Source organism: Canis aureus, chromosome 1 (genome assembly GCF_053574225.1).
Source record: "Canis aureus isolate CA01 chromosome 1, VMU_Caureus_v.1.0, whole genome shotgun sequence".
Classification (NCBI taxonomy): Eukaryota; Metazoa; Chordata; class Mammalia; order Carnivora; family Canidae; genus Canis; species Canis aureus.
The window spans coordinates 83,142,931-83,166,758 of NC_135611.1; the positions used below are offsets into that span (position 1 = coordinate 83,142,931).

The 23,828-nt window shown below is 42.2% G+C and overlaps 1 protein-coding gene across 4 annotated transcripts in view; it reads right to left on the reverse strand.

Annotated features, from left to right (window-relative positions):
* The window catches only part of PCSK5 (proprotein convertase subtilisin/kexin type 5), a 458,158-nt gene that overhangs the window by 368,816 nt on the left and 65,514 nt on the right, over nt 1-23,828 (reverse strand). For all 4 annotated transcript variants that reach the window (XM_077906524.1, XM_077906513.1, XM_077906535.1 and 1 more), the window contains exon 3: nt 1,579-1,692. In XM_077906524.1, the coding sequence (XP_077762650.1) occupies nt 1,579-1,692 (114 nt within the window). The remainder of the gene's footprint in view (nt 1-1,578; nt 1,693-23,828) is intronic.

The following is a 23,828-nucleotide window of genomic DNA, read 5'->3' on the forward strand; positions in this document are numbered from 1 at the left end:
GAACAGAGGTGGCAAGGGATTTTGCTTCCACCCTATCTCTTAATCCCATTATACTTTTATCATTTTGTCAGCATGGACAAAGCCCCTTAGGTCCTCCCAACACTCATTCTAATGCCTTCCCATGTGATACACACTCTCCCTTGGTCTTGGAGCTTACCAGCTGTCAAGTATCTTACCGTTCCCTCAGGTGATTTCTACTCAAAGGCTATTTCGAGTTCCACCTCCATTTGAATTTAGCTTTATGGCTCTCTAGCTTGCATGCACACTCTCTCTCTTTCTCTCATTTGTTACATCTGAAAGAGTTCTCCATGCAAAATTCTTTTCAGGTCCAAAACGAGGGGTTTCCACAACCTTCCATTTCTGGGTAAGACTAAGAAAAGGGAAGTGGAGGAGAAGCCAGCCACTTCCACCCATCTCAAAATCAGCACAAATTTCTGGCACTGAAACGTGCTAGGTCAGGTTCTGCGGGGGACCCTACTCCTCATCCCGTGTAACAGGGGAGTATGATTAAAATATCAACAGCTGTACAACAAAGAGGCAAGGGAAGGATGCCATGCACAGTAAAGACAGAAGGCCCGGGACAGCCAAGGAAGGAAAGAGTGGACAGGTGAAGACCAGGGAGATTTGAAGCAGGGAGCCTGTCATGGGTCCCGAAGACTGGGGGAGTGACCGCCTAAGGCCGTGGGGAAAGGCAGGAAGAGCGCCCCCAGGAGGAAGGAATGAAAGGCACGGAGGCAGGAAAGCATAAGATCGGTCCACACCATGCTATGGATGTGCAAGGAAGCCGGGACAGGATTGCAAAAAATACAACAGGTGAGGGGAAAACCCCCTGGCAATAGTGAGCAATAGAGACTTTCAAAGAAGATTAAAGTGTCTTTGTAGATTACAGAGCAAACTGGAGACATGAGGATTTCATGAAGAAAAGTAACCGAGTTCTCAGTGATCACCACCGCAAAACTCGGGGACTGGAGAAATAGAGTTTCCAAGGAGGCAATGCCAAGGGAAGAGGTGGACTGCTCTTCCCAACACTTAAGGCAGTTCCCCTCACTGCAAGTTTTTGCTTGAACCACCAAACTAGCTACAAGGCACACCCTCTCCAACTAGTTTTGTCCTTGGTTTAAAAAATTATTTTCCCTAGTTTTTAAAAATTATTACCTCAAGTAAGCAGGCACGTATGAAGTGACCAGCAGGGTCATTTCAATGATTTCCAAGAGCCAGGATCCATTACCCAGACGGGTTTCAAGGTGGAAGCAATGCATATCAGAGAGGAACGGGATTACTGATAGGTCTAAGGGTGTCTGTCTGGGCCTCGGTATATTTTTCTATCCTCTGGCTCAGATTTAGAAGGCTACCCAGAGTAAACTCTCAAATGGAAATTCTGTAAGTCCCAAATCCCTTCTCTTTCTCCTTAGAACCAAAGAGCAAGGTTCCAAAAAGATCCAGAAAACATCATGTGCCTTCAACCAATCTCACATGGTGAGTCATGAAACAGAAGAATGTCTCTGGCCCTTGCTCCTGTGTCCTCCCAGACCCCAAGGACATCCCTGCACAACACGGCCCCAGGTCAGGCCTCCTCACCATATACCACATGCTTGGCCACTTGGGATCGTTGAAGTAAGTCGGCTGGGCACGACTGAAGTCATAATCCCTCTTTGTCCGTTTTTTTACCACTTGCTGTTGGATCCACTCCACCTGCCAAGAAGAAGGACATTTGTTGAGTGTTCAAAGTCCCACCAGGGTTAGCACAACATCAATGACAGTCTGTGCGGCATGTCCCATCCTGAGCCGACTCTGTGCAACTCACAGACTTCATGCAGGTAACTTGATTCTGAGTCCAGGGGCTCAGAGTCTCTAGAATCCTAGTTCTCCTTTATTTTCATGGCATATGGGTTTGTTAGTCTTAAATGACACGTCATCTCTATCTCTTAACAACATGCTACCTTTTAGCTTCTTCGGAAAGCATATTTTACTCACAAATTTATTGCAAATTGATAAGAGTTAATTTTTATACTAATTTTTTTCACCCTGACCTCATATTAAGGGTCAGCAAACCTTTTTATAAAGATCCAGACAATAAATATCTTTTTTTTTCTTTTCTTTTTCTTTTCTTTTTTTTTTTTTTTTTTAAGAAATGGCTTTTTACCACATAGTGTGATGGAAACAGCAATATTTGGGGAATCAGAAAACCAAAGCCCTAGACCTGCCTCTGGTACAAAATTGGAGAAATCACTCAATTTCCTGAGTCAAATGCTCCATGCCAGTTCAAATTCAAACCTACCGCCCTTGAAGAAGTCTGAATATTTAGCCACCACTTGTGCTTAAACAAAGCAACCGAGAACTTCTGAGTTTAATACAGAATTGTAACCTGTTAAGGCTCCATATGGGTTTTTTTTTTTTTAAAGAGGTCATAACAGCAACATAAAACTAAGCATGTTCTATTTTGAATGCTGCATCTGACATGCAGTATCAGCCCCAGTGTCATTCTATAATTTGTTCCTAAGTAAGTTCTTCTCTGTTGGATCTCTCCTGCTAATTTAGCCACAATACTCTAAAATGTTCTGTTCTACCATTTACCCCTACTCTTCACAAAGAGATTAAAAATTGAGGGGAAGGAGACTTTGTAGTCCACTAGAGATTCCATATTCATCCATTCAATAAAGATCTCAAAATCACTTTTGCCTACTGATTAACAGGCTCAAAAATGCACAGCCATAAACAAGGCACTAAGGCCAAAAGCCAAACTAATAAATTTCCCTGATTCACCTATCAGGAAATATACTCAACAAGATTATTGATATGCAAGATGAATTTAAATAGTGAATTCCAGGTTACAGCACTAACAAGGCAGACAGAATTACATAGCTTCCTAAACAAATATAAAAGCCATTTATGATTAGGATCACAGCTAAGCATCATACATGTGCTGACAGGTATTTTAGGCAAAATTATTAGTACAGAAAAAAAGCCAAATAAACGAAAAATAATATTCTAGAAAATGAAAGGTGTTCCTGCTCCTGTTTTATTTAACATAGACTAAGTGACCCTTTGGCACTGAGTCATTCTACACCCTCCCATCCCCAACACACGTAACTGTGCATACTGGATAGGAGGGACTGTGTGTCTTTCTTTGAACTACAGGACAATGGTTGTCAGGAAGCTAAGAGGGATCTTGTGTTTTCTTTGACTCGAGCGACTGCTCTTTAGAAATCACATCGAAACTAATGTGGCATTAAAATGCATGTAAAATTTCTTTTAATGAAGAGGGTAATTTTTAAGGGACTGTTTCTAAAAATAAAGGGGAAAATCAATTTCCTTCTCAATCAAAATGGAGCAGCAAGCATGGGCACGCATGTACTTTTTTCTATTTCCAGGAAACGTTTTAATCTCTTCATTTCAAATAATATTGCTAAGGAATGAGTTTCATTCACCCACTTATTCATTCAATAAGCATTAAGTGTCTATTCTGTACCAGACACTGTGCTGGCAATATAAAGATGAGTTAAAAAAGTCTTTGGCTTTGAAGGACTTACATTTTACCAGAAATATTTAGCATGTATTTCACAATTATCCACTTAGTAAAGATGCAGTTATCTCCATTAATGGCATCTATCACTCTATTAATTAGAGTATCTGTGAACATTCTGACTATGTAGATTATATTTGCAAGTACGATTAAACCAGTACCTATTCACACGCTTGGTAAAAAAGAAGGCTGTAGATCTGTTTAGATGGAACTCTTTCCAAACTAATCCTATATTGGCAGTGGCTTTTTCCCCGAACAGAGCCTCCAATCAATTGTGAATTGCCACCTAGATGTGTACATAAACTGGAAAGTGTCAAATCCCCCAGTGTGGTCTCAAACAGATTGCTGGAGATCAGACCAAGTCTATACTGGGAGGGGAGCATATCATTGTTTCTACAACACCACTCTAAGTACACACTTCCCATAAGCGTGCGCACACACGTATACACAAATGTGGGATAAGTATGTGAGAAAACCAAGTGACAGCCATTTTCCTAGATGAACTACAGGTACTAAAATAGAACAAAACATCCTACCAAACAGCATCTCTTCTATAATTTTACCAAACACAAGTGCTGGGCTTGGTGGCTAGAAGGTGGCACTGAAGTTGGCCTCTAGATTTGGCTACAAGTCATTCTATCCAATCACAGGGCTGAAATATTCAAGAAAAGTACATTGTGTTTTGTTTTGTTTTGTTTTTAGCGTCAGGTATCATGTATTTTGTCTTGGTGCTTTAGGAGTATGAGTACAGAGCCCTACATTTTTTGGAAAGTGGGAAAATCACCTCTTGGATCGGAAGATTTCTATGACTGGAAAGACTATATATATATTTTTTTAAACCATTATCCATATGTCTGTCCTTGAGCCCTTTGAGAAAAAGCTCGGAGGTAATGCATTATACAGATTTCACTTTTTGCCAAGAAGCCACAATGCATAGAAAAGATGCTTAGAAATTCATTTTCAAAAAACTAGTCAGCCCAGGACAATAAAAGGAAAACTGTGTGCTTTCCTTCACTGGTTTAAATTCTGAAGGTTCTATTTCTTATATATTAAGGAACTACAGTTAATCCAGACTCTAAAAACCACAGGACCTTTGAAGCTTCAGTGTAGACTTCATTAACTTCAACAAATGTGTGCTGTATAGCTTTAAGGACACTCCCCTTTACCAATACAGCTCTCCTCCCTATATGGTCCGAGTGAACAGTGGGCAACCCCCTTGCCAGAATCTTTTTCTAAAGATGTTCTCTTTCATCAAATTCCACGTGTCAAGCAAAGCACATTACATGAAAATTCTGTGAAGCCTACCCCCCCCAGACAATCACAGCTGAACTCATCTCTCATTATTTTGCAATTTAAAAACTTTCTGAAATAGGATAAAAAAGAAGTTATATGAATACACATTATATAACTTATTATATAAATAAACTTGGAAAACAAATTACAATAGCACAAGAAAGACAAATACTACGTGGCATCACTTATATGCAGACTCTTAGGAAAAAAAGTCAGACTTGTAGAAACAGGAGAAAAGTGGTTGTCAGAGGTTGAGGGGTGGCAGAAATCGAGACAGGTTGGTAAAAGGGTACACATTCAACTGGAAAATGAGTAACATCTCAGGATCTAACATAATGGTGATGACAGTTGATAACACTGTATCATATAATTGAAATCTGCTTAGAAAGTAGAACATAAATGTTCTTGCCAAAAAAATGTATATATGTGTATATACACATATACACATATATACACACATATATCGTAATGAATGTTAAATATATATATAATAATCACTACAACATACACTTTAAACATCTTACAATTTTCTATGTTGATTATGCCTCAATAAAGCTGAAATTTAAAAAAATTAAGGTGTCACTTTAAAAATATATCTTGCAGTGGGGAGGAACTAGCCTTTTAGACATTAAAATATATTAAAACTAATGATTAAAACATATACTGGTAGCAAATGTCAACAGATTTCAATGGAATAGAATGGAAAGTCAAGAAATTGACCCCAAATATAGTATATGATAAGGGTGCTACCTTAAATCATGTGGGGAAAACAGATTACTTCATAAGTGATGGTAAAACAACCAACTGGGGAAAAATAAAATTGAAATCATGCTAACATCTTACATCAGGACCAATTCCAAATGAATGATATTTAAATGTAAAAGTAAACAAAACCATAAAAGTACCCTGAGAAATATGGGAGATTTAAAAAAATATCTTAGAATGGGAGATGCTTATCCAAGTATAATGCAAATTGAAAAAGTGATTTAGAAAAAGTGATACATTTTACAACATAAAAAAATAAATTTGGCATGGCAAAAAAAAAAAAAAAGCTTCAAAAGCAAGGCAGATGACAAACGGGAAATGTTTCCAGCTCCTATAACAGACAAAAGGCAATTCCCTAATATATAAAGAGTTTCTACAGTCAGTAAGAGAAAAATTCAGTAGGAACACAGGCAAAGGATAGGAGTACAGTAATCTCTGAAAAGATAGTTTCTTAAATGTATAAAAATATGCCTAACCTCATGCAGATAAAGACAAAAGTAAATGAAAACCACAGTAAGATACCACTTTTCCACCTTTCAGATACAAACAATATGAGATAACATCCTATTAGTAAGGGCATGATACAACAATCATTCTTATATAATGATAATGAGAATATACAGCTGTCCAGCTCTATGGAACATAATTAGACAATATCTACAAAAATTTTACAAGAAGTCATGCTACTTTTAGGAACTTAACCCACATATTTATTCATACATGTAAACATGCAAGGCTATTCACCAAATCACTGTTCATAATAACTGCAAGCTGTAGACAACCTGAATATATACTGATAGGGATTAATAATGACATATCAATACAATGGAGTACAACACAACCATACATGAGAATGTGACTAAGTTATGTACTGAGAACAGTCTCCATGCTACAGCTTGAAATGAAATGAAAGACATAGTCTATAAAGAAAACTATCATCTTTGCATTTCTCTGAAGTGATTACACACTTGATATAGGGGATACAGACACAGGAGAGAAATCTTTAGCATATGCCTTTTCATACTGTGTTACTTTTGAATTACATGAATATATCACTTATACAAACAATTTATAATTTAACTTAATATGTTCCATTGGTTGAGTACTATCATATAATCCAATGATCTAAAATGTGACCAAATGCACATACTACATGTTTTTAAAGAAATGAGAAAAATAGTATATAAAAAGCATTTTAGATGGCTTTGTATAATGTCTTAACATGGTGAGTATTGAGAAAAATGTGGATAAATAACAAAAAGAAGTGGCTGGAATGTGGAGAAATCAGTTATAATGTTAGATTTGCCACCAGTTACCTACGTGACCTTGCAAAATCTTCGTGGACTTTTTTATCTGTAATGTGAGAGAAAACAGACAAAATATGTCCTCTAGTCTCCTTCTAGCTTTGCATTTTTATCTATATATTCTATTCTCTGATTTGACTGGGAATACAAAGTTTGTGCTAAATACAACAGAGGTACTTAGGTGCTCCAGTTGATAAATGATCTCAAGTCATTCCATGAAGATGTGAGATTAATATTTAAGAAAGGAGTATAGTAAATTTTAGTATTGCTTTCATGATCTTATGAGGCAGTTGCCAGGAAATAAAATATGTAGAATTCCATATTTTGTATCTTTGAGTAACCACTGACAAAACTGAGGGGAAAAAAGAGCATGTACAGATTTCTCCCCTCCATTTTCTTCTCAGACTTTGAAAAAAAAAAACAAACACACACACAGAGCTGCCTTGATTAAAATATATCTATATCAGTTAGGTGCATAATGGCTGTACACTTGTTCAGAAGAGAAGGGTCAACTAAGACAACTTACCACTGACAAGCCACTCCCAAACCCTAAAATCTGAACCCAACATATCCAAAAGTTTTCTAAAACTGATCCAGAAATCAGTTAACCAGTGAAAGAATCAAAAGAATCTAGCAAAAGTAGGCATTTAAAGGAGGGTATTATGGTCTTTAAACCTTTCTCCAGCTACTAACTAACTGGCAATTAGTGAGTTACTCAATATTGACATTGGTATTTCATTTGACTCATACTTGGAAAAGTAAAACAAATAAAAAAACCAATTGTTTGGAGTTTCCTAATTTCAGACAGCTACTTGTGAATAAAATAAGCATTACTGTTTATTTGATAGAGAGGATTTTATTGATGATGTGCTTGAGATAGGCATTTTGAATCCTATTTAATGGCTGCCAACCTCAGAGGCTTGTATTAGAGAATCATCTATCCAAGAATACGAGGAACCACACTGAGGTTTGGAAGGTCAGTGAGAAGAAAAGTTGTGAAATAAATACTGCATGTACATTCAGAACTGTGTGATCGAAGACCATACAGGCCAAAGTGAAAAACTTTAACTCTTGTAACATTTCTTAATTTGTTGGCTTTCTCCAACAGAACCAAACTTCAGAAGTACGTCATCAATTTCACCTCCTTCTTTGTTCAGTGGAAAACTCATAGCATTATTGGTCTAACTGCATTACTCACTTCCAGAGAATTCGAGTCCTGTTCCACCCCTTAAATGGTTCCACTAATATTTGCAGGCTTCTAAACATTTAATTTCCTAATTTGTTCCCAGTTTTTCTTTCTCCCTACTTCTGATAAGATGACGTGTGAAAGGAAAAGATAAATGTTGCAACCAATTAAGACAGTAAAATTTACTCCCCACACTCAAGGAAGACCCTTTTTGTGTCTATTCATTCCAAAAATATCATATAAAATATCTACTACGCAGCGGGCACTGTTCTGGATGCTATAGGATGGCCTTGAACAAAATAGAAAATTTCCCACCTTCCAGCAGTTTCCATTCCAGTGAAAGGTAGACTATAAGCAGCATGTAAATGAATAAAAGATTATATAACAGACTTTCATAGCACAAAAAGCAAATAACACAAGGTGATAGAGATTGCGAAGGAGGGGGCTATTCTAGGTAAGGTGGCCCAGAAAGGCCACTTTAATAGAATTCTGAATAATAAGGACCCAGCCCTATACATGCCCCCAAAATAAATATTAGAGGCAACGTGAGTCCTTAATGCAAAAGCCCTGGAATGACCAGATGTCTGTATTTTTGTCTACAGCTCAACCAAAGGCCACAGAGGCCTATGGTGATCCCTCAAGGCCTGGGGAGGGTATACCAGTAGTGCATTGCGCCCTCCAGTGGAGAGAGAAAGAAAAAGATTCTCACGAATCATGGAAACCGATCCCCAGACATCTGGTCAACTAGTTCTGGGCTCCTGGATACTGAAAATATGATCTAGAAGTGGACACAGTTTTAGGTGGGCATGTCCCCAAAGCCCCACCAACTCCTTGGCTGATGGAAGCAAACTCAGCTGAAAGAAGGCTAAACGAGGTCCTCAGCAAGGTACCATTATCTAGGACTGGTACTCCTGAGATGCTCGTCACTATAAACTGGTTCAGTGAGGGGCTTTGAGGCAGATTCTGACCTTTCAGTTGTATAGTAAAAATCACAAGTTCAATGTCATCTAAACAGCAGAGAAACAAATGATTTCTAGGACAGTGTCCCCAGTACAAAGCATTCAAGCACAAGGTAAGGATAGGGACCTAAATTGTTAATTTAGTGTAGCAGCAGGTTTAGAGCATTATACTCGGTATCAGAAGTCATAGTTACTAAACTCCCCATTTCAGACATCATCACTGACCACCTCTGCAACTCCAAGTAAAACGACATAGTATCTGTTGTTGGACAAATCTTGCAAAAACAATTTAATATTTAAGCAGGCACTTTTTTTAATAATAAATTTTTTATTGGTGTTCAATTTGCCAACATACAGAATAACACCCAGTGCTCATCCTGTCAAGTGCCCCCCTCAGTGCCCATCACCCATTCACCCCCACCCCTGCCCTTCTCCCCTTTCACCACCCCTAGTTCGTTTCCCAGAGTTAGGAGTCTTTATGTTCTGTCTCCCTTTCTGATATTTCCTACCCATTTCTTCTCCCTTCCCTTCTATTCCCTTTCACTATTATTTATATTCCCCAAATGAATGAGACCACATAATGTTTGTCCTTCTCTGATTGACTTATTTCACTCAGCATAATACCCTCCAGTTCCATCCACGTTGAAGCAAATGGTGGGTATTTGTCGTTTCTAATGGCTGAGTAATATTCCATTGTATACATAGACCACATCTTCTTTATCCATTCATCTTTCGATGGACACCGAGGCTCCTTCCACAGTTTGGCTATTGTGGACATTGTCGGGGTGCAGGTGTCCCAGCGTTTCATTGCATCTGCATCTTTGGGGTAAATCCCAGCAGCGCAATTGCTGGGTCGTAGGGCAGGTCTACTTTTAACTCTTTGAGGAACCTCCACGCAGTTTCCCAGAGTGGCAAGCAGGCACATTTTTAAAAGTATTTCAGGGGATATATGCAGAAATATCTAGTGTGTGTTCTTTTATACTATGCCACTGATAGGCCAAGCAGAGTAAGGAGATGGGAAAACATGCCACCTGAGTTGTTGGTAGACCACCAATCACTAGCCTGGCCACTCTGAGCAAATCACATAAATCCCCGCATTCTACATTTTCATATGTAAAATGTTGTAAGATTGTTGCGAGACACAAAACGTATTATGTTACACAAATGGAGGCTCTGCAGGACTTAGTACTTTGTATTCTGATTGCAGGTTTCCCCTCACTTCCTGATAAGAAAGAAGCTACTAGGTCTGAGTATTCCTAGTACCAAGGGCAATGGTTAGCACTGGCCCTCCAGAAATAATCAGAGATGGATGGACAGTATTTTTGTGCTGCATTGATACATTTTTTAGTAGGCATATCTAAATTTTCTAGTTATTAAAAAAGTAGCAGGCAATTTTAAACTGGAAAGAATACCAAGAAAGGGTATCTGCTTAATCTTACCAAGTATATTAGGATATTTTGTTTTCCAACAACAGAAAGATGTTAGCATGAGGACGATTATGCTACCAGCAATGAAAAGGAAGTTACGGTATTAATGTAGGATGTGTTCTTTCTATATATAACTCTATATATTTTTAATGTAGCATGGAACCTTTCTCGGTTTGACAACCACCCCCGCTTCCAACTTGGAACTTATTGCTCTATAGATTTTGATCTTTAGAGATGGGATCATTTCCCTCACCTCCCTAGCCTAAATTTCAGAAGCAACAAAACACAGTGTCCACAATTAAAACGAATAAACACTGAAGAATTAAGTAGTTGACACATGCTGAGAACCTGGAATAATACTGCAGACACCAGTAGTCATTCTATAACTTGCAAGAGCCAAAAATTAAATGAAGTCGATGGATCCCGCAGTGCCAGTGATACTTTGTCCCCGTGACAGAGTGTTTCCCACATTTTAGTGGTCACGGACTAGTCCATAATCAGAACACAGAGCAGACAAAGTGTGATCTTACAAGCAATTATGGGAGCGCCTGGGTGGCTCAGTTGGTTAAGCATTTGACTCTTGATTTCGGCTCAGGTCATAATCTCAGGGTCATGAGATCAAGCCCCGAGTTGGGCTCCACACTCAACAGGGAGTCTGCTTGAGATTCTCTCTCTCCCTCTCTGCCCCCCACCCCGCTTGTGCTCGTGCTCTCTCTCTTTCTCTCAAATAGATAAAATCTTTAAAATCACTTATGGAAGGAGAAATAGAAAGATCAAGGCAATGACTAGAAATCAACTCAAAGATAAGTGAAAAAAAGATGCCAAATTGATGAGAAAATGTTAGGACATATTACTTAAAAGAAAGTTTATTTTTAAACATTTATATTTAAGGCTTTGCCCATCCTGGCCACTAGCAATAAATAATACCCAACAGCAACAGTTTCTTCTCAACTTTTAATGACAATATATTGTTTTACCTTTATCTTTCTTGGAAAGCTGATCTCCGAAGATTTCAGGCTCATTTCCCCATGGATGTGTCACTCTTTAAACATTCTTAGAATCTCTTGAAGGCAAATACTTACATTTGTCTCAAATATAATGCATTTGTTTCTTGAAACAAGTTTAATTTGTCCTCTCAAAGAAAAAAAAAGCCTCCTATTCCTAGTCATGCCAAAATGCTTTCCAAAGGGTAAAACAATTTAATTTGTTAAAAAAAAAAAAAAAGGTATGTGCGCGTGCATGCACACATGCACACAGATAGACCCACCACCACATGGAAAAGCTGGTGACGTGAATCCATTAGAATACTTGTTAAATGGCAAGATTATACCAAAAGAATCTTGCATATTCTAACTTGAATTTCAATTTCTTCTATTTTCAACTTTAGGACAATTCACTTAAGCAATGAGAGGAAATTTGAAAACAATTTTGATTGCTTAAAAGTATTAAAAGGAAATAGAATTCTAAAGTATCTAAAATTAATCCTACTCTTTTGAATACCACCGGGGGTTAAATTCACACTTTTGATTAAATGCAATCTTAATTCAGGGATTAAGCTGGGACAGCACATAATTCCCTCCAGCTTCACTCTGGGATCAAGATTATCACTGCACTAAAAATACAGTGGCATGACTTCATTCTATATGTATTTGTTTTTTGATAATCATCCTCTAAGCAATTTGAAAGCCAAGGCAATGGAATAAAACCTATTCAACGTGTCAAGTAAGTTACATCTCATTCTGCCTTTAATACAGCTGAAGTTGGAGACATCTCAAAGAGTGACGATTTTACCTTAAAACCAAGTATTAATCCCTTGACAGATTCTGGTTTTCTTTGACCAATCCTGCAACTCTATTTTCCAGTCATTCACGATATTCCCAGACCCGCATTTGCAGAGACTGGGTGCCCCTGCCTATCAAGTGAATACAAAGACGAGCATTATTTTGTACAGAGTGGAGAAATTGTTCAATTCAGCTGAGATTAATATAAAAAGAGGCAAATGCTGGCAAAGGAATGGGAGTCATTTTCATTATTTCTCCAAGCAGAGGACATGGGGGTGATCTGCTAAATCTCAAAACTATGTCAGCATCTTGCTTCTTCATTCCATGGCTCACAATGATCATGAAAGTTCTATTCACATGGGGAGAAATACTCTTCCCTAGTGACTATTTCAGCTCCACTGCACAGACTGTCTTAGTCTCTTAGCTATTTAAATATAAATAACAATGGCATTTGTTTCTAAATTCCCATGGACCCTACTGCTACAATTTTGATCACGGTGGAAAGATCTGAGTGGGGGGTGGGAGAGTGAGTCCCTAACATCACAACTGGGTACCTGAAGTTATCATTTCATCCATTTAATTCTTTTTTTCAGTGTGAAGCATGCTCAATATTCTGGTAGCTTCAGATTTTTAATCTTTCTCTTTAAATCTCTTCATTGTCAAGATTTCAAATCTTAAAAATCAAGAAAGTACCAATGGTTATGCTGGTGAGCTCTAGCTATGAATCAAACAGGCGGCTGGATTAAAAGTCAATGTCTTTTCTTCCTCCTGCTGCTAGAAGATAAATATGCCATTTTAGGGGCAAATGCACCAAGTGTGCATAAATGCTCCATGTTCTCTTGAGGTTAATCCACATTTTTAAAACCTGAAACGAGCTGAAAAATCTGTAAGTAATATGAAGTCACCAGTGGTGAGAAGCCTGGATGAAGACCCCCATGGTGGGCTCCCCAAGCAGCAGAGAGAAATGAGAAAGGTCTTTGGAGTGGGTCACTGACTTGGGTTTCTATTATATTCCTTTTTTTTTTTTTTTTTTCCGGAACTCTAATCTTATACTTGGCAGGGAGGGCAGGGGTGTTTTGCAACGAAAACACTGGAATTGTGGCAGCTCTTAAACACCATCATCACCCTCTGAAATATTCAGCAAACAGCTACTTTGGTCAGGGTGGGGGAGAAGCATGCTTTTGAGCCTCAGGGAAAAATACTGTCCAAAATCCTCGGGCCAAACGGGAAAGAAATTGGCATATTCCCACCTAGATCCAGTCGCCTGAAGCCAACCAAACGCTTTCTCAATTTCAGGGCTGTTCCCTCACCTCTGAAACCACTGATGAGACTTCCAGCAAGGTGGTACTGGACAAAACCCGCAGGTCAGAGCGCATTAAAGAGCTGGAGCAGGCCCCGACGCACGAGGGCCCAGGCTGGAGCTCCCGCCGGCCCTCCGCATGTCACAGCGGAGGGGTGCCAAGTCACTCCACTGCGCCTCCCTCTCTCTGAACTCGTAATTCATACCCACCACAGTCAATTACAGGAGCCCTGGGGCCGAGGCTTGAGGAAGGAGAGAGAAAACACATTTTCATCACTGTCATCAAACCGGACACATTTTCAGCATGAAGATCCAGGAGCTGGGGCTCTCCCCCCCACAAGCTTCCTTCTTTCCTGCTGGGTGTTTTGGATGGCTCACCCCGGAGTCTGTTGTGTCAATGTTCATGGAAATGTGATGCATTTACTGCACCCGGGGGCTGGCAGCAATTCTCTCTAGGCAGCAACACGGCGCCTCCCACCCCACCCCGCCACCTCCAGCGAGCACCACTCTGGCACATTCGGGCTCTCAGCACTGGAGTGGCAGCCGGCCTGGACCCCAGTTCCCAGTGACCCCTGCCGAGTCTTGGCCACTGGAGAAAGAGCATCTGCTGAGCACGCTCTTGAGAGACTTTGATCTGCAGAACACTGAGCAGCTCAGTGTCCAGGTGAGGGAAGGCAGAGGACAAAAAGTGACACTACGAGCCAGAGAGACTTTGAGGATCATGCCTTGATTTCGCTGAAGGTCCAGGAGGACCAAGAGTGGCCTCTCGGATGTCTCCAGCCCCCGACAGCAGCTCTGCTGTGCCTTGGCCAGAGCAGGCACCCAGTAAGGGTTTACGGAAGGAAGGACGGTATTAACAACTCTTACAGGAAAGAAGAATTGATGGTCCAGCCCCACACATGTAAGGGAAAGCAGAAGAGCAAGCTCTAGGTTACTCTTACAGGGAAGAGGAGGAAAATAATTTTATATCATTTTCAGACAAGAGAAACAAATGAAGTGGTTGTTTGCTGACCTAAGGAATAAATCACATAGGTGGTGGTGGGCTTTTCCGCTACTTTGACTTCCAACGGGTCTAGAAATCCTTGGCTCTCATGACTCAGAAAGTACAACTGTGATTTTTTGTTGTTGTTGTTCATGTTCCCTGTAAAATAAAATCAACCTACTATTTCTTTAATACCACCCACATGTTCCATGAAAAGATCATCGTTTTACCAGTGGGGATACTGAGGCACAGGGAGGTCAAGTCACAGGACAGTAAGGGACCTGAAACCATCCTGATTAAGTAAACCCATGCTCATGTCTGTTGCCGCAGAGCACAGCAGCTCCCTTCTGAAATATCCTCTCGGCTGATGAAACAGATTGGGGAGCACATCCTTTTTCTCCCTCCTTGGATCATTACAAGATCTCTATGCCTGGAGCTTACTCAAAGCTCGTCCCGCAACTGTATTAGAAGCTTTCCTGGGTGAAGGATGAGGGAAGGAGGGTGTAGAGGACACAAAATGGAGCAATGCTGGAGCTTTTATTATCTATGCAAGGAATTCTGCAAAGGTCTTCAATTACTCAGCAGGAAGCACTTTAAGATGGGTTAAGACACTCATTGAGTCCACAAATGGCAGGAGAATTGTCTGATGAGTGAAAAATAAAAATCTCAGTGGGGAAGAGAATTCTTAGCACAGCTCTGGCAGTGATGACAGAAATCCTTTCTCCCTCAAGGGCACCTTCTTCACTTGTAACTTAAGTGCACAGGAAGGTCAAGATCTGAAAATTTCCAAATTAAAAACAAAAACAAGCAAACAAAAAAATCTAACTCGTGACTAAAATCCTTAGTTACCCAGCTGCTCTGAATTAAACGGAATTGACAAGAGGAGACAAAGGGAGACATGATGGTTACTGGTTAAAAGTTGGGTTCTTGCTTGGCCACTGAAAAGCAGGTGAACCTCAGACAAGGTACTTAACGTCCAGGTGTAAAATGGGGAAGGTAATTGAACCTGAAGAGTAAATGAGCTGATTTGTGTCAAATGCTTAGCACTGTTCCTGGCACAAGAATACCCACCATGCTGCCATGGCAATGCACTGGTGTACCAAACGATGCCCATGGGGAGTGGACTAGTTTCATTAGCCCGAGAGCAGCAAGCTTTGGTTTAGTCTCAAATGACCAGAGTGTGACATTGACCATGGAAGTTTTATAAAGGCATGCTGGACTAGAAATCAGGAAATCTGTTATTATCTATCCCTGTCACCTCTTTGATTTCAATTTCCTTCCCTACAAGCTTAAAGGGTTAAGATCAGATTAGTGATTTGACCCCAGGGGTCAGAATATGGCCACCAAGGCCAACAGGGGAGGATGGGGGAGTGAAGCAGTAAAGCCAATCAGTGATCTGGGCCCCATCCTCTCCAGCCTCCAAAGTAGGCCATGTCTCGAATACAGTGTTCTGCTTCAAACCAGAGAAGAGTCTCAAAGGATTTGAGATCCCACATGGTTAGCAAAATTCTATGGAATCTCTGAACATTTTTAGACCTACCTTTTCTCTAGTGTTAGGACAATTTGCATTAACTTTCAAGAAGTGGCACCCAGATCATAAAACAAAACAAACCCACAGGGGCACCTGGGTGGCTCAGTGGTTGAGCATCTACCTTTGGCTCAGGTTGTGATCCTGGGGTCCTGGGATCCAGTCCCACATCAGGCTCCCCACAGGGAGCCTGCTTCTCCCTCTGCCTGTGTCTCTGCCTTTCTCTGCCTCTCATGAACAAGTAAATAAATCTTAAAAAAAAAAAAAAAAAAAGCTGTTTTAAAAATCTTCCTTGTTTGTTTTATGCAGATAAACTTCTTAACAATTATTTTTCCTATGGAGTCATCAGCAGTAGTCTTGAAGACTGGAACCAAGGAAAGTTCTGTTGATGCCAGAACTCCAGTGGGGGCAGCCATGAGGTCTGTCATCAAAGTGGATTTCCAGGCCCTTCGTAGAACAATTCTAATGAACACTGATGTCTTGGAGTTTTCCAAAGCCATGTTAGAAAAAGTAATGTACATAATGAGGTCCATGGTAAGTAACTGAATGAGCTCACAACAAAGAAGGTCACAAAAGATCCTACAAACCATTTCAAATGGCCCCTACCACTGACAAGAGAGCTGATAAGCCTGCCTCTGTGAGAAAGATCAGATCTGACCCCTTTTCAGCATCTCCTTAGCCTAACTCTAACTCAGACCCTCATTTTGTCTTATCTTGCTCACGGAGATCCCTAATCATCCCCTTGGGATTTCTATGAAGTGTGGCCTTTGTATGTTACACCTTGCAAGCACTTGCCAGCGGCTGCAGTAAGTACATGCTTTCATCCTAGCACCTTCCCAGGGAGGGGGTCTTTCCTCCAATGGTTGGGAAGCATTGAGCACCTGTGCTTATCCCTACCACAACTACAAGTAAAAAGCATTTTAGCTATTTGCCAGCCTTCTCCATGAAAGCACACATTCCTAGAAGGAAGAGACTAGACTTTCCGTATCGGTGTCCATGGAATTTGGCAGATGACCTGGCTGACAACGGATGTGAAGTGCCTGCTAAGTGAATTAATCTGTCTGTTAATACGTGAGGAGTAGAGGACTTTGTAACATACTTTAGACTCACGGTCAAGGCCACTTCCTGAGAATTGGTCTAGTTCCTGGGACTGATTGCAAGCCTGGTTTGATACTGGCCGTCCTTGCTAAACTTTCAAATCCATTTGATTCAACATACCTTCTCTGAGCACCTATCACATGCCAGGCACTGGTTTTATCAGTCACTCCACCAACAAGCCCCTGACTTCCTGGAGCAGGGAAAGACAATTTAGTTAATTGCTGGCAATTAACAGAAAGCCTGATCTCTGCCCTCCATCACTCACAGCCCAGTGGGTCAACTTACTATAACACCAAGGGGCACATGTCGTAGCAAGAAAGGATTCCCTTTGGTCCCTTCTTGCTCCAAAATGTTCTTTCTTGCAACCTTCTGGAAGCTTCAGTATGTTCTTACGCTGTGCTGTGTGAAATGGGTCAACAATACAAAACCCTGGAACCTTCAATCCTAAAGCGGTGTTGGTACAATCTGTCCATCTAAAGCACATCAGAGTTGCTTCAGGGCTCTGGCTAACAACCATCACCTTGTATTTATAGTAAGACTCAAGAGAAAATCCCCCTTCCCCTTGGAGGTTACCCGTCTACTGAGACTGTCCATGACCTACACCGAGAGGACCAGAAGCCAGGAAGGGGGTAGACCTAGTTTTCCTTTGTATAAAAGATAGAACTTGCAGCGATGAATGGTTTCATAGTATGTGTTGTGTAGAAATAGAGACAAGACTAGATGGCTCTAAATTTAATTCTAGGAAGCAACACTTACTCTATAACGCTGCTTGTGTGACTGGACCTATCTCATTATTAGTCACCTCATCTTGTTGTGACCCAACGTGGAGGGATGGTAGAAAAAATAGTTCCTTTCCAAACCACCCTGGCCCCCCCATCAGTCTGGGGCAAAAAAAAAAAAAAAATTTGTCTTACATTTATCAACAGCTCATAAGGACACACTGGGGGTTCAAACACGAGTAGATCCACCTGTAATTAGGTGAATTGTACTGAAATCTGTAAAACCACTGAACACATGACACTCTATAGCAAGAAAAGAGATTTTTCAAGAGCACATTCCCACAAGGTTGGGATGGGGAGTTGTCTGTTTCTGGGTGGCGTACCCAATAAATACTCTATCTTAAGTAGGTACTTAAAAGCCACTGTCCAGGCAAGTGACAACCATGATGTCATTTTTCACTTCTGAGCTACCCCATGCCCTTCAGAAAATGATTCAATTGTCATAGATTTTGTTCTCGAATCACTCCTGTAAGCAATCCCTGACAGGCACAGTGGCCAGCACCCTGCTGGTAAACAACCAGCTGAGGCTGACTTCCATAAGGACTTCTAGAGAGATTTCTCCTCTCTCTGATATACCTCCAGGGTGAAGAAACCATGACCTTTTTCTGTCCTGTCTCAGCACTGGCTGACAGGCCCCCACAGCAACTAACTCTGGAGTAACTTCTAGATGCACTGGCTGATACAAGGGCTTAGAGCTAAGAGCAGCCAAAATGGCCTAATAGGGCAAACCCCGTTGAGGGCAGGGACTGGCTCCTTGTTTCTATACTTGTCATGTACCCCCTGCCATCTCTCTCTAACAAGCCCTGGATCCTGCCTCCAAACTGCAAACCACATCACTGTGGAGAAGCCAGGGTTGGGAGGCAGTTGTGAAGTTCAGGTTATCGTTCATCCCAAGAATCCCCTCCTATTCTGGAATCAGTGGCTAAAAAACAAAAAGCCACTTTCTATATCTACTAGTCTCTGCTTCAGACACCTAAGGAAGGAGGGAGAATAGCCTTACCAAAAAAAAAAAAAAAAAAGTCACCAACAGGCACATGACAGAGGCCAACAGTACGCTTTGGTTCACTTCTTGTGTTCTATCACAGATTCTTTGCCACTTGGGCAGGGGTCTTAAAGATCATCAAGCTCAAACCCTTCCTTTTACAAATAAGGAAACTGAATCCAAGTGAGGTCATAGTTTTCTTGTGATAAAAAAGGTCTCCCTCCTCTTAGGCCTGCCTTTTGACCACCATTACATGCCTAACATTTGAGGATTGGCTTTTAGCCTAATTGAACCAATATGGATAATGACCTCCCCTCCAACCACCCCCCCCCCCCCCCCCCCCCCGTGCAGGCAAGAAGAGACAAAGGTGCTATTTAAAACAAGCTTTTAGCTTCCTATAATTTGACAATGAACTGCTGATTTGGAATATGGGCCTATAAGGAAATTGCCTCGTTACACATAGACGGTGGATATGCCGCGAGGACTTAATTAATATGAGAAGTTGAAATGAACCATGAATTAATAATGGCATTCATCAAACTGAAATTCTACTGCTATTAGTCATGCTTTGGTATTTGTGGGCATTATTCCCTCAGTCATTCGTAAACACGCACACACCTAGTAACCATCAAATATCAAGGACAAACAACCCAGGTGCAAAAGAAGCCCAGGATCTGGGCTTTAGCAAAGCAGCCAGTTTTTGGGTGGGACAGAGCTGCCCACCCCAGAACTCACTCCACTCTTGACATTTTTTTCCCCAACTGTGTTCTAAACACAAATGTTATTTCATTGTTTTTATCTCAAGATGTGTGTGAAATATTCAAGAACACTGAGATAATGTCAGGAAGAGTGTTCTGACAACATTCTCAATGTTCTCAAACACATTAGCCAAGCAATACATGTTCAGAGTCTTGAGGTAGAAAGAAAAAAAAAAAGAAAAGAAAGAAAAAAAAAAAGAAAAGAAAGAAAAAAAAAAGAGAGAAAAGAACACTGTGATACAAGGAATTCTTAGAGCCCCGACCTGTTAGTATTCTTGCCACAGGACTTTCTCCCTGTTATGATGTGACCTACCCAGGTATGGCATTTAGATTTTCCTGGTATCCTGGCCCATGCCCTCCCAACCCATGCAGTTTAGCATGTTCTCTTGAGACAGGAGAACAACGCAGCCTCCAGCACCCTCAGATCTGCTCAACAAGGTCCACAAGGTCAGTCCCAGGTACTCTACCTATATAACCTCTAACCTTCTCAACAAAAGTCAAGGCTGGGGCACCTGCGTGGCTCAGTGGTTAAGCATCTGCCTTCGGCTCAGGGCATGATCCCAGGGTCCTGAGATCGAGTCCTACATCAGGCTCCCCAAAGGAGCCTGCTTCTCCCTCTGCCTATGTCTCTGCCTCTCTCTGTCTCTCATGAATGAATAAAATCTTAAAAACAAAACAAAAACCAAGGCTGGATGTAATACCCATCTCTCAGACTGAAAACTGAGATTCAAAAGGCTAGGCAAAGTGTCCAAGGTTACCCACCAGGGTACGAGAGCTGGGGTGTGATCCTGCTCCTGAGCCCATGCCTTTCCACTACGTTATACTCAATCAGTGAACTCTTCTTCAGCCAAAAGAAAAAATGAACTCAAGCAAACGCTCTTACATGAGCGCCCCTCCCTTGCCTGGCACGAAGTCTGCGCCTCTTTAAGTTGGCACAAAACCACGGGGAAGCTGAATGTCAAGATGCTCCGTGTAGCAGACACTGTCAACAAAGTGATTGAGGTAAAGATGCCCCTCTACAGTTCCTCTTCCAAGTCGCTCATTTTAAACACAAAAGCTCTGGAGATTTTCACTGTAAATTGTTAGAACTAGAAATGTGAGAGTAATTTCAGAGGAAAGCTGTGACTTCCATGGGTTTGCCAAAGTCTGGAGCCCAGAAGAGCCAGGATTGTATTACTTTTCCCCAGAGTGGTGTTAGGAGAGTGATCTCTCAAGATCGTGTCGGATCGTTTCCCCAAATGCTAACCTGTCAACCATGGCCCAATCTGCTCTTTTAACTTTCTTTTTATTCGGTAAGGTTTTTCAAAAAGAGAGAGAGAGGCTAATAATGACAATAGCACCGATAATAACAGCCACGATCTGCTGGGCACTCTCTAGGAGTAGGACACGGTACCTAAATCCCATCGCGTAGTCCCCGTGACAGTCCTAGGAGGCCGCCTTGCATCGCGGAAGCAGGGAAACTGAGACTCAGGGAAGTTCAGCTCTTGTGCCCATGTCCCTGCCGCTAGCGACCGGCAAAGCAGGATGCAGACCAGATCTGCCCCCGGAGCCCGCCCCAGGGAGCCCTTACACACACTGTTCCTTAGGAAGCGACACAGGACCCGCATGGGATCTGGCAAGAGGCCCATTTAGGACTCTGTTGCCGCTCACCACGCTTGCTGGTCCCTTCACAGCGCCGGCCAACCTCAGGGCTGGGTCTGACCCGCACCCTGACACCCACACATAGGGCCACTGTCCACGCGTGGGGCAGGTCACGTGTGCCCATGCAAATGCCGGTTCTCGGGCCCCTCCCGATCTCCCCGAGCCCTCCACGGCGCAGAGAAAATGACTGTGTCCCCCAGGGCGCCCCGTCCCTTCCCCGGCTTAGGCGGCACAGCGGAGCCAGCCACACGCCCGGCGCCACCACTGAAACCTGCCCCGCGCTCTGCTGTGACTACTGTGTCGCCGAATCGGAAGGTGCCTGGCTTGCTGTGGAAGAGTCACCCTGTCACATTCCCAGCGGCGAACATGCGGCGGGCTCCAGGACGACGCGTGTGCCAACGGGCTCTGGCCCTGTGCTGGCCCAGCTGGCCCTCGGCCTCCCGCTTGCCAGGCCTGCCCACGAGCCAGCAGCTCTCCCTGCAGCCTCCGATCGACCCGGGGGCCCAGGCGTGCTTCCGAGGCAGCGAAGGACGTGCAGCAGGCCCGCTTCCAGGCCCACATCAAAGGCCTCTTCGAAGAAGACTCACCATCTCTCCTGGCTCTCCCTCCTCCTTCCAGGCTCAACTGTGACTGCACTCTAGGGACACCCCACCTGCCCGCCCCCATCCGCACTCTCTGTACCCGCCCGCACCCAACCCTCACCTCCAGCGCTCCAGCACCCCTGGCTCCAGCACCCCTGCGCAGCTGCTTCCCGCGCCTTAGCACATCTGAACTCGTGCTGATTATTTATGGGTATCGTTTACTCTCCATCCTCCCGCTGGAACCCTGTGCTCTCCCGGGGCATTGACCTCACGGCCTCCGTGCCTCTTGTCTGCCCAGAGTGCAGCGAGGGAGACACTGAAGGCAGCCAAGGCCTGACTCAGCGCTAGCCAATAAAGAGAGAATGCAAGCCACATGTTTGCTTATATTAAATTCACCAGTGGCCACACTGAAGTTGCAAAAGAAACAGGTGAGGGACTCCTGGGTGGCTCAGTGGTTGAGCATCTGCCTTGGGCTCAAGGTATGATCCTGGGGTCCTAGGATCGAGCCCCGCATCAGGCTCCCCGGAGAAAGCCTGCTTCTCCCTCTGCCTGTGGCTCCCTCTCTATGTGTCTCTCCTGAATAAATAAATAAAATCCTAAAAAAAAAAAAAAAAAAAGGAAACAGGTAAAATAAATTTTCATAATATTCTTTGGCCTGGTTCACCCAAACTATAGTCATTTCATCATGTGGGACGCCTGGGTGGCTCAGTGGTTGAGCCTCTGCCTTGGGCTCAGGTTGTGATCCTGGGATCCTGGGATTGAGTCCTGTCCTTCCCACAGGGAGCCTGCTTCTCCCTCTTTCTCTGTGCCTCTCATGAATAAATAAACAAAATCTTTTTTAAAAAATCATTTCACCCTACGACCCAGCAATTGCACTATTGGGGATTTACCCCAAAGATACAGATGCAGTGAAACGCCGGGACACCTGCACCCCGATATTTATAGCAGCAATGGCCACAATAGCCAAACTGTGGAAGGAGCCTCGGTGTCCAACGAAAGATGAATGGATAAAGAAGATGTGGTTTATGTATACAATGGAATATTACTCAGCTATCAGAAATGACAAATACCCACCATTTGCTTCAACGTGGATGGAACTGGAGGGTATTATGCTGAGTGAAGTAAGTCAGTCGGAGAAGGACAAACATTATATGTTCTCATTCATTTGGGGAATATAAATAATAGTGAAAGGGAATATAAGGGAAGGGAGAAGAAATGTGTGGGAAATATCAGAAAGGGAGACAGAACGTAAAGACTGCTAACTCTGGGAAACAAACTAGGGGTGGTAGAAGGGGAGGAGGGCGGGGGGTGGGAGTGAATGGGTGACGGGCACTGGGGGTTATTCTGTATGTTAGTAAATTGAACACCAATAAAAAATTAAAAAAAAATGAAAAAAAAATCATTTCATCATGTAAGCAATAGGGCAATTATTAAGGAGGTATTTGATGGTCTATGTTTTGGTTCTAAGTCTTTGAAAGCAGACTGGCGTTTCGCACAGCACATCTCAACTTGGATACAAAATTTTCCTTGGAAATATCTCATCTGTATTGAGATCCCATAAAATTGACCCTTGAAAGAGCAGATTCACGTATCTGAATTGTATCAAACACACATAAACATTTCCTAATACCTGAGTCCAGGGTAAGTTTTAAAATTTAACGTTAATAAATTAGGTAAAAGTAAGACGCAAATGCCACAGATGTAACAGCCACATGCCAAGGGCATAATGGCCCTACAGGGCTGGTAGCTGCCGTACTGGGGAGTCAGGTTGGAACAATTAAATGAAAGAAGACATTCTAAAATAATGACTGATGGGTGGCACGCATCTGGGAAAGGCCTTACATTGTTCGGATTTTCTCTGTATCTTAAATCCCTTTCTCATCAGTCAGCGCAATGCTGAGTCACTCCCATGTGGGGGTACACCAGCCCCACCATGTTGCC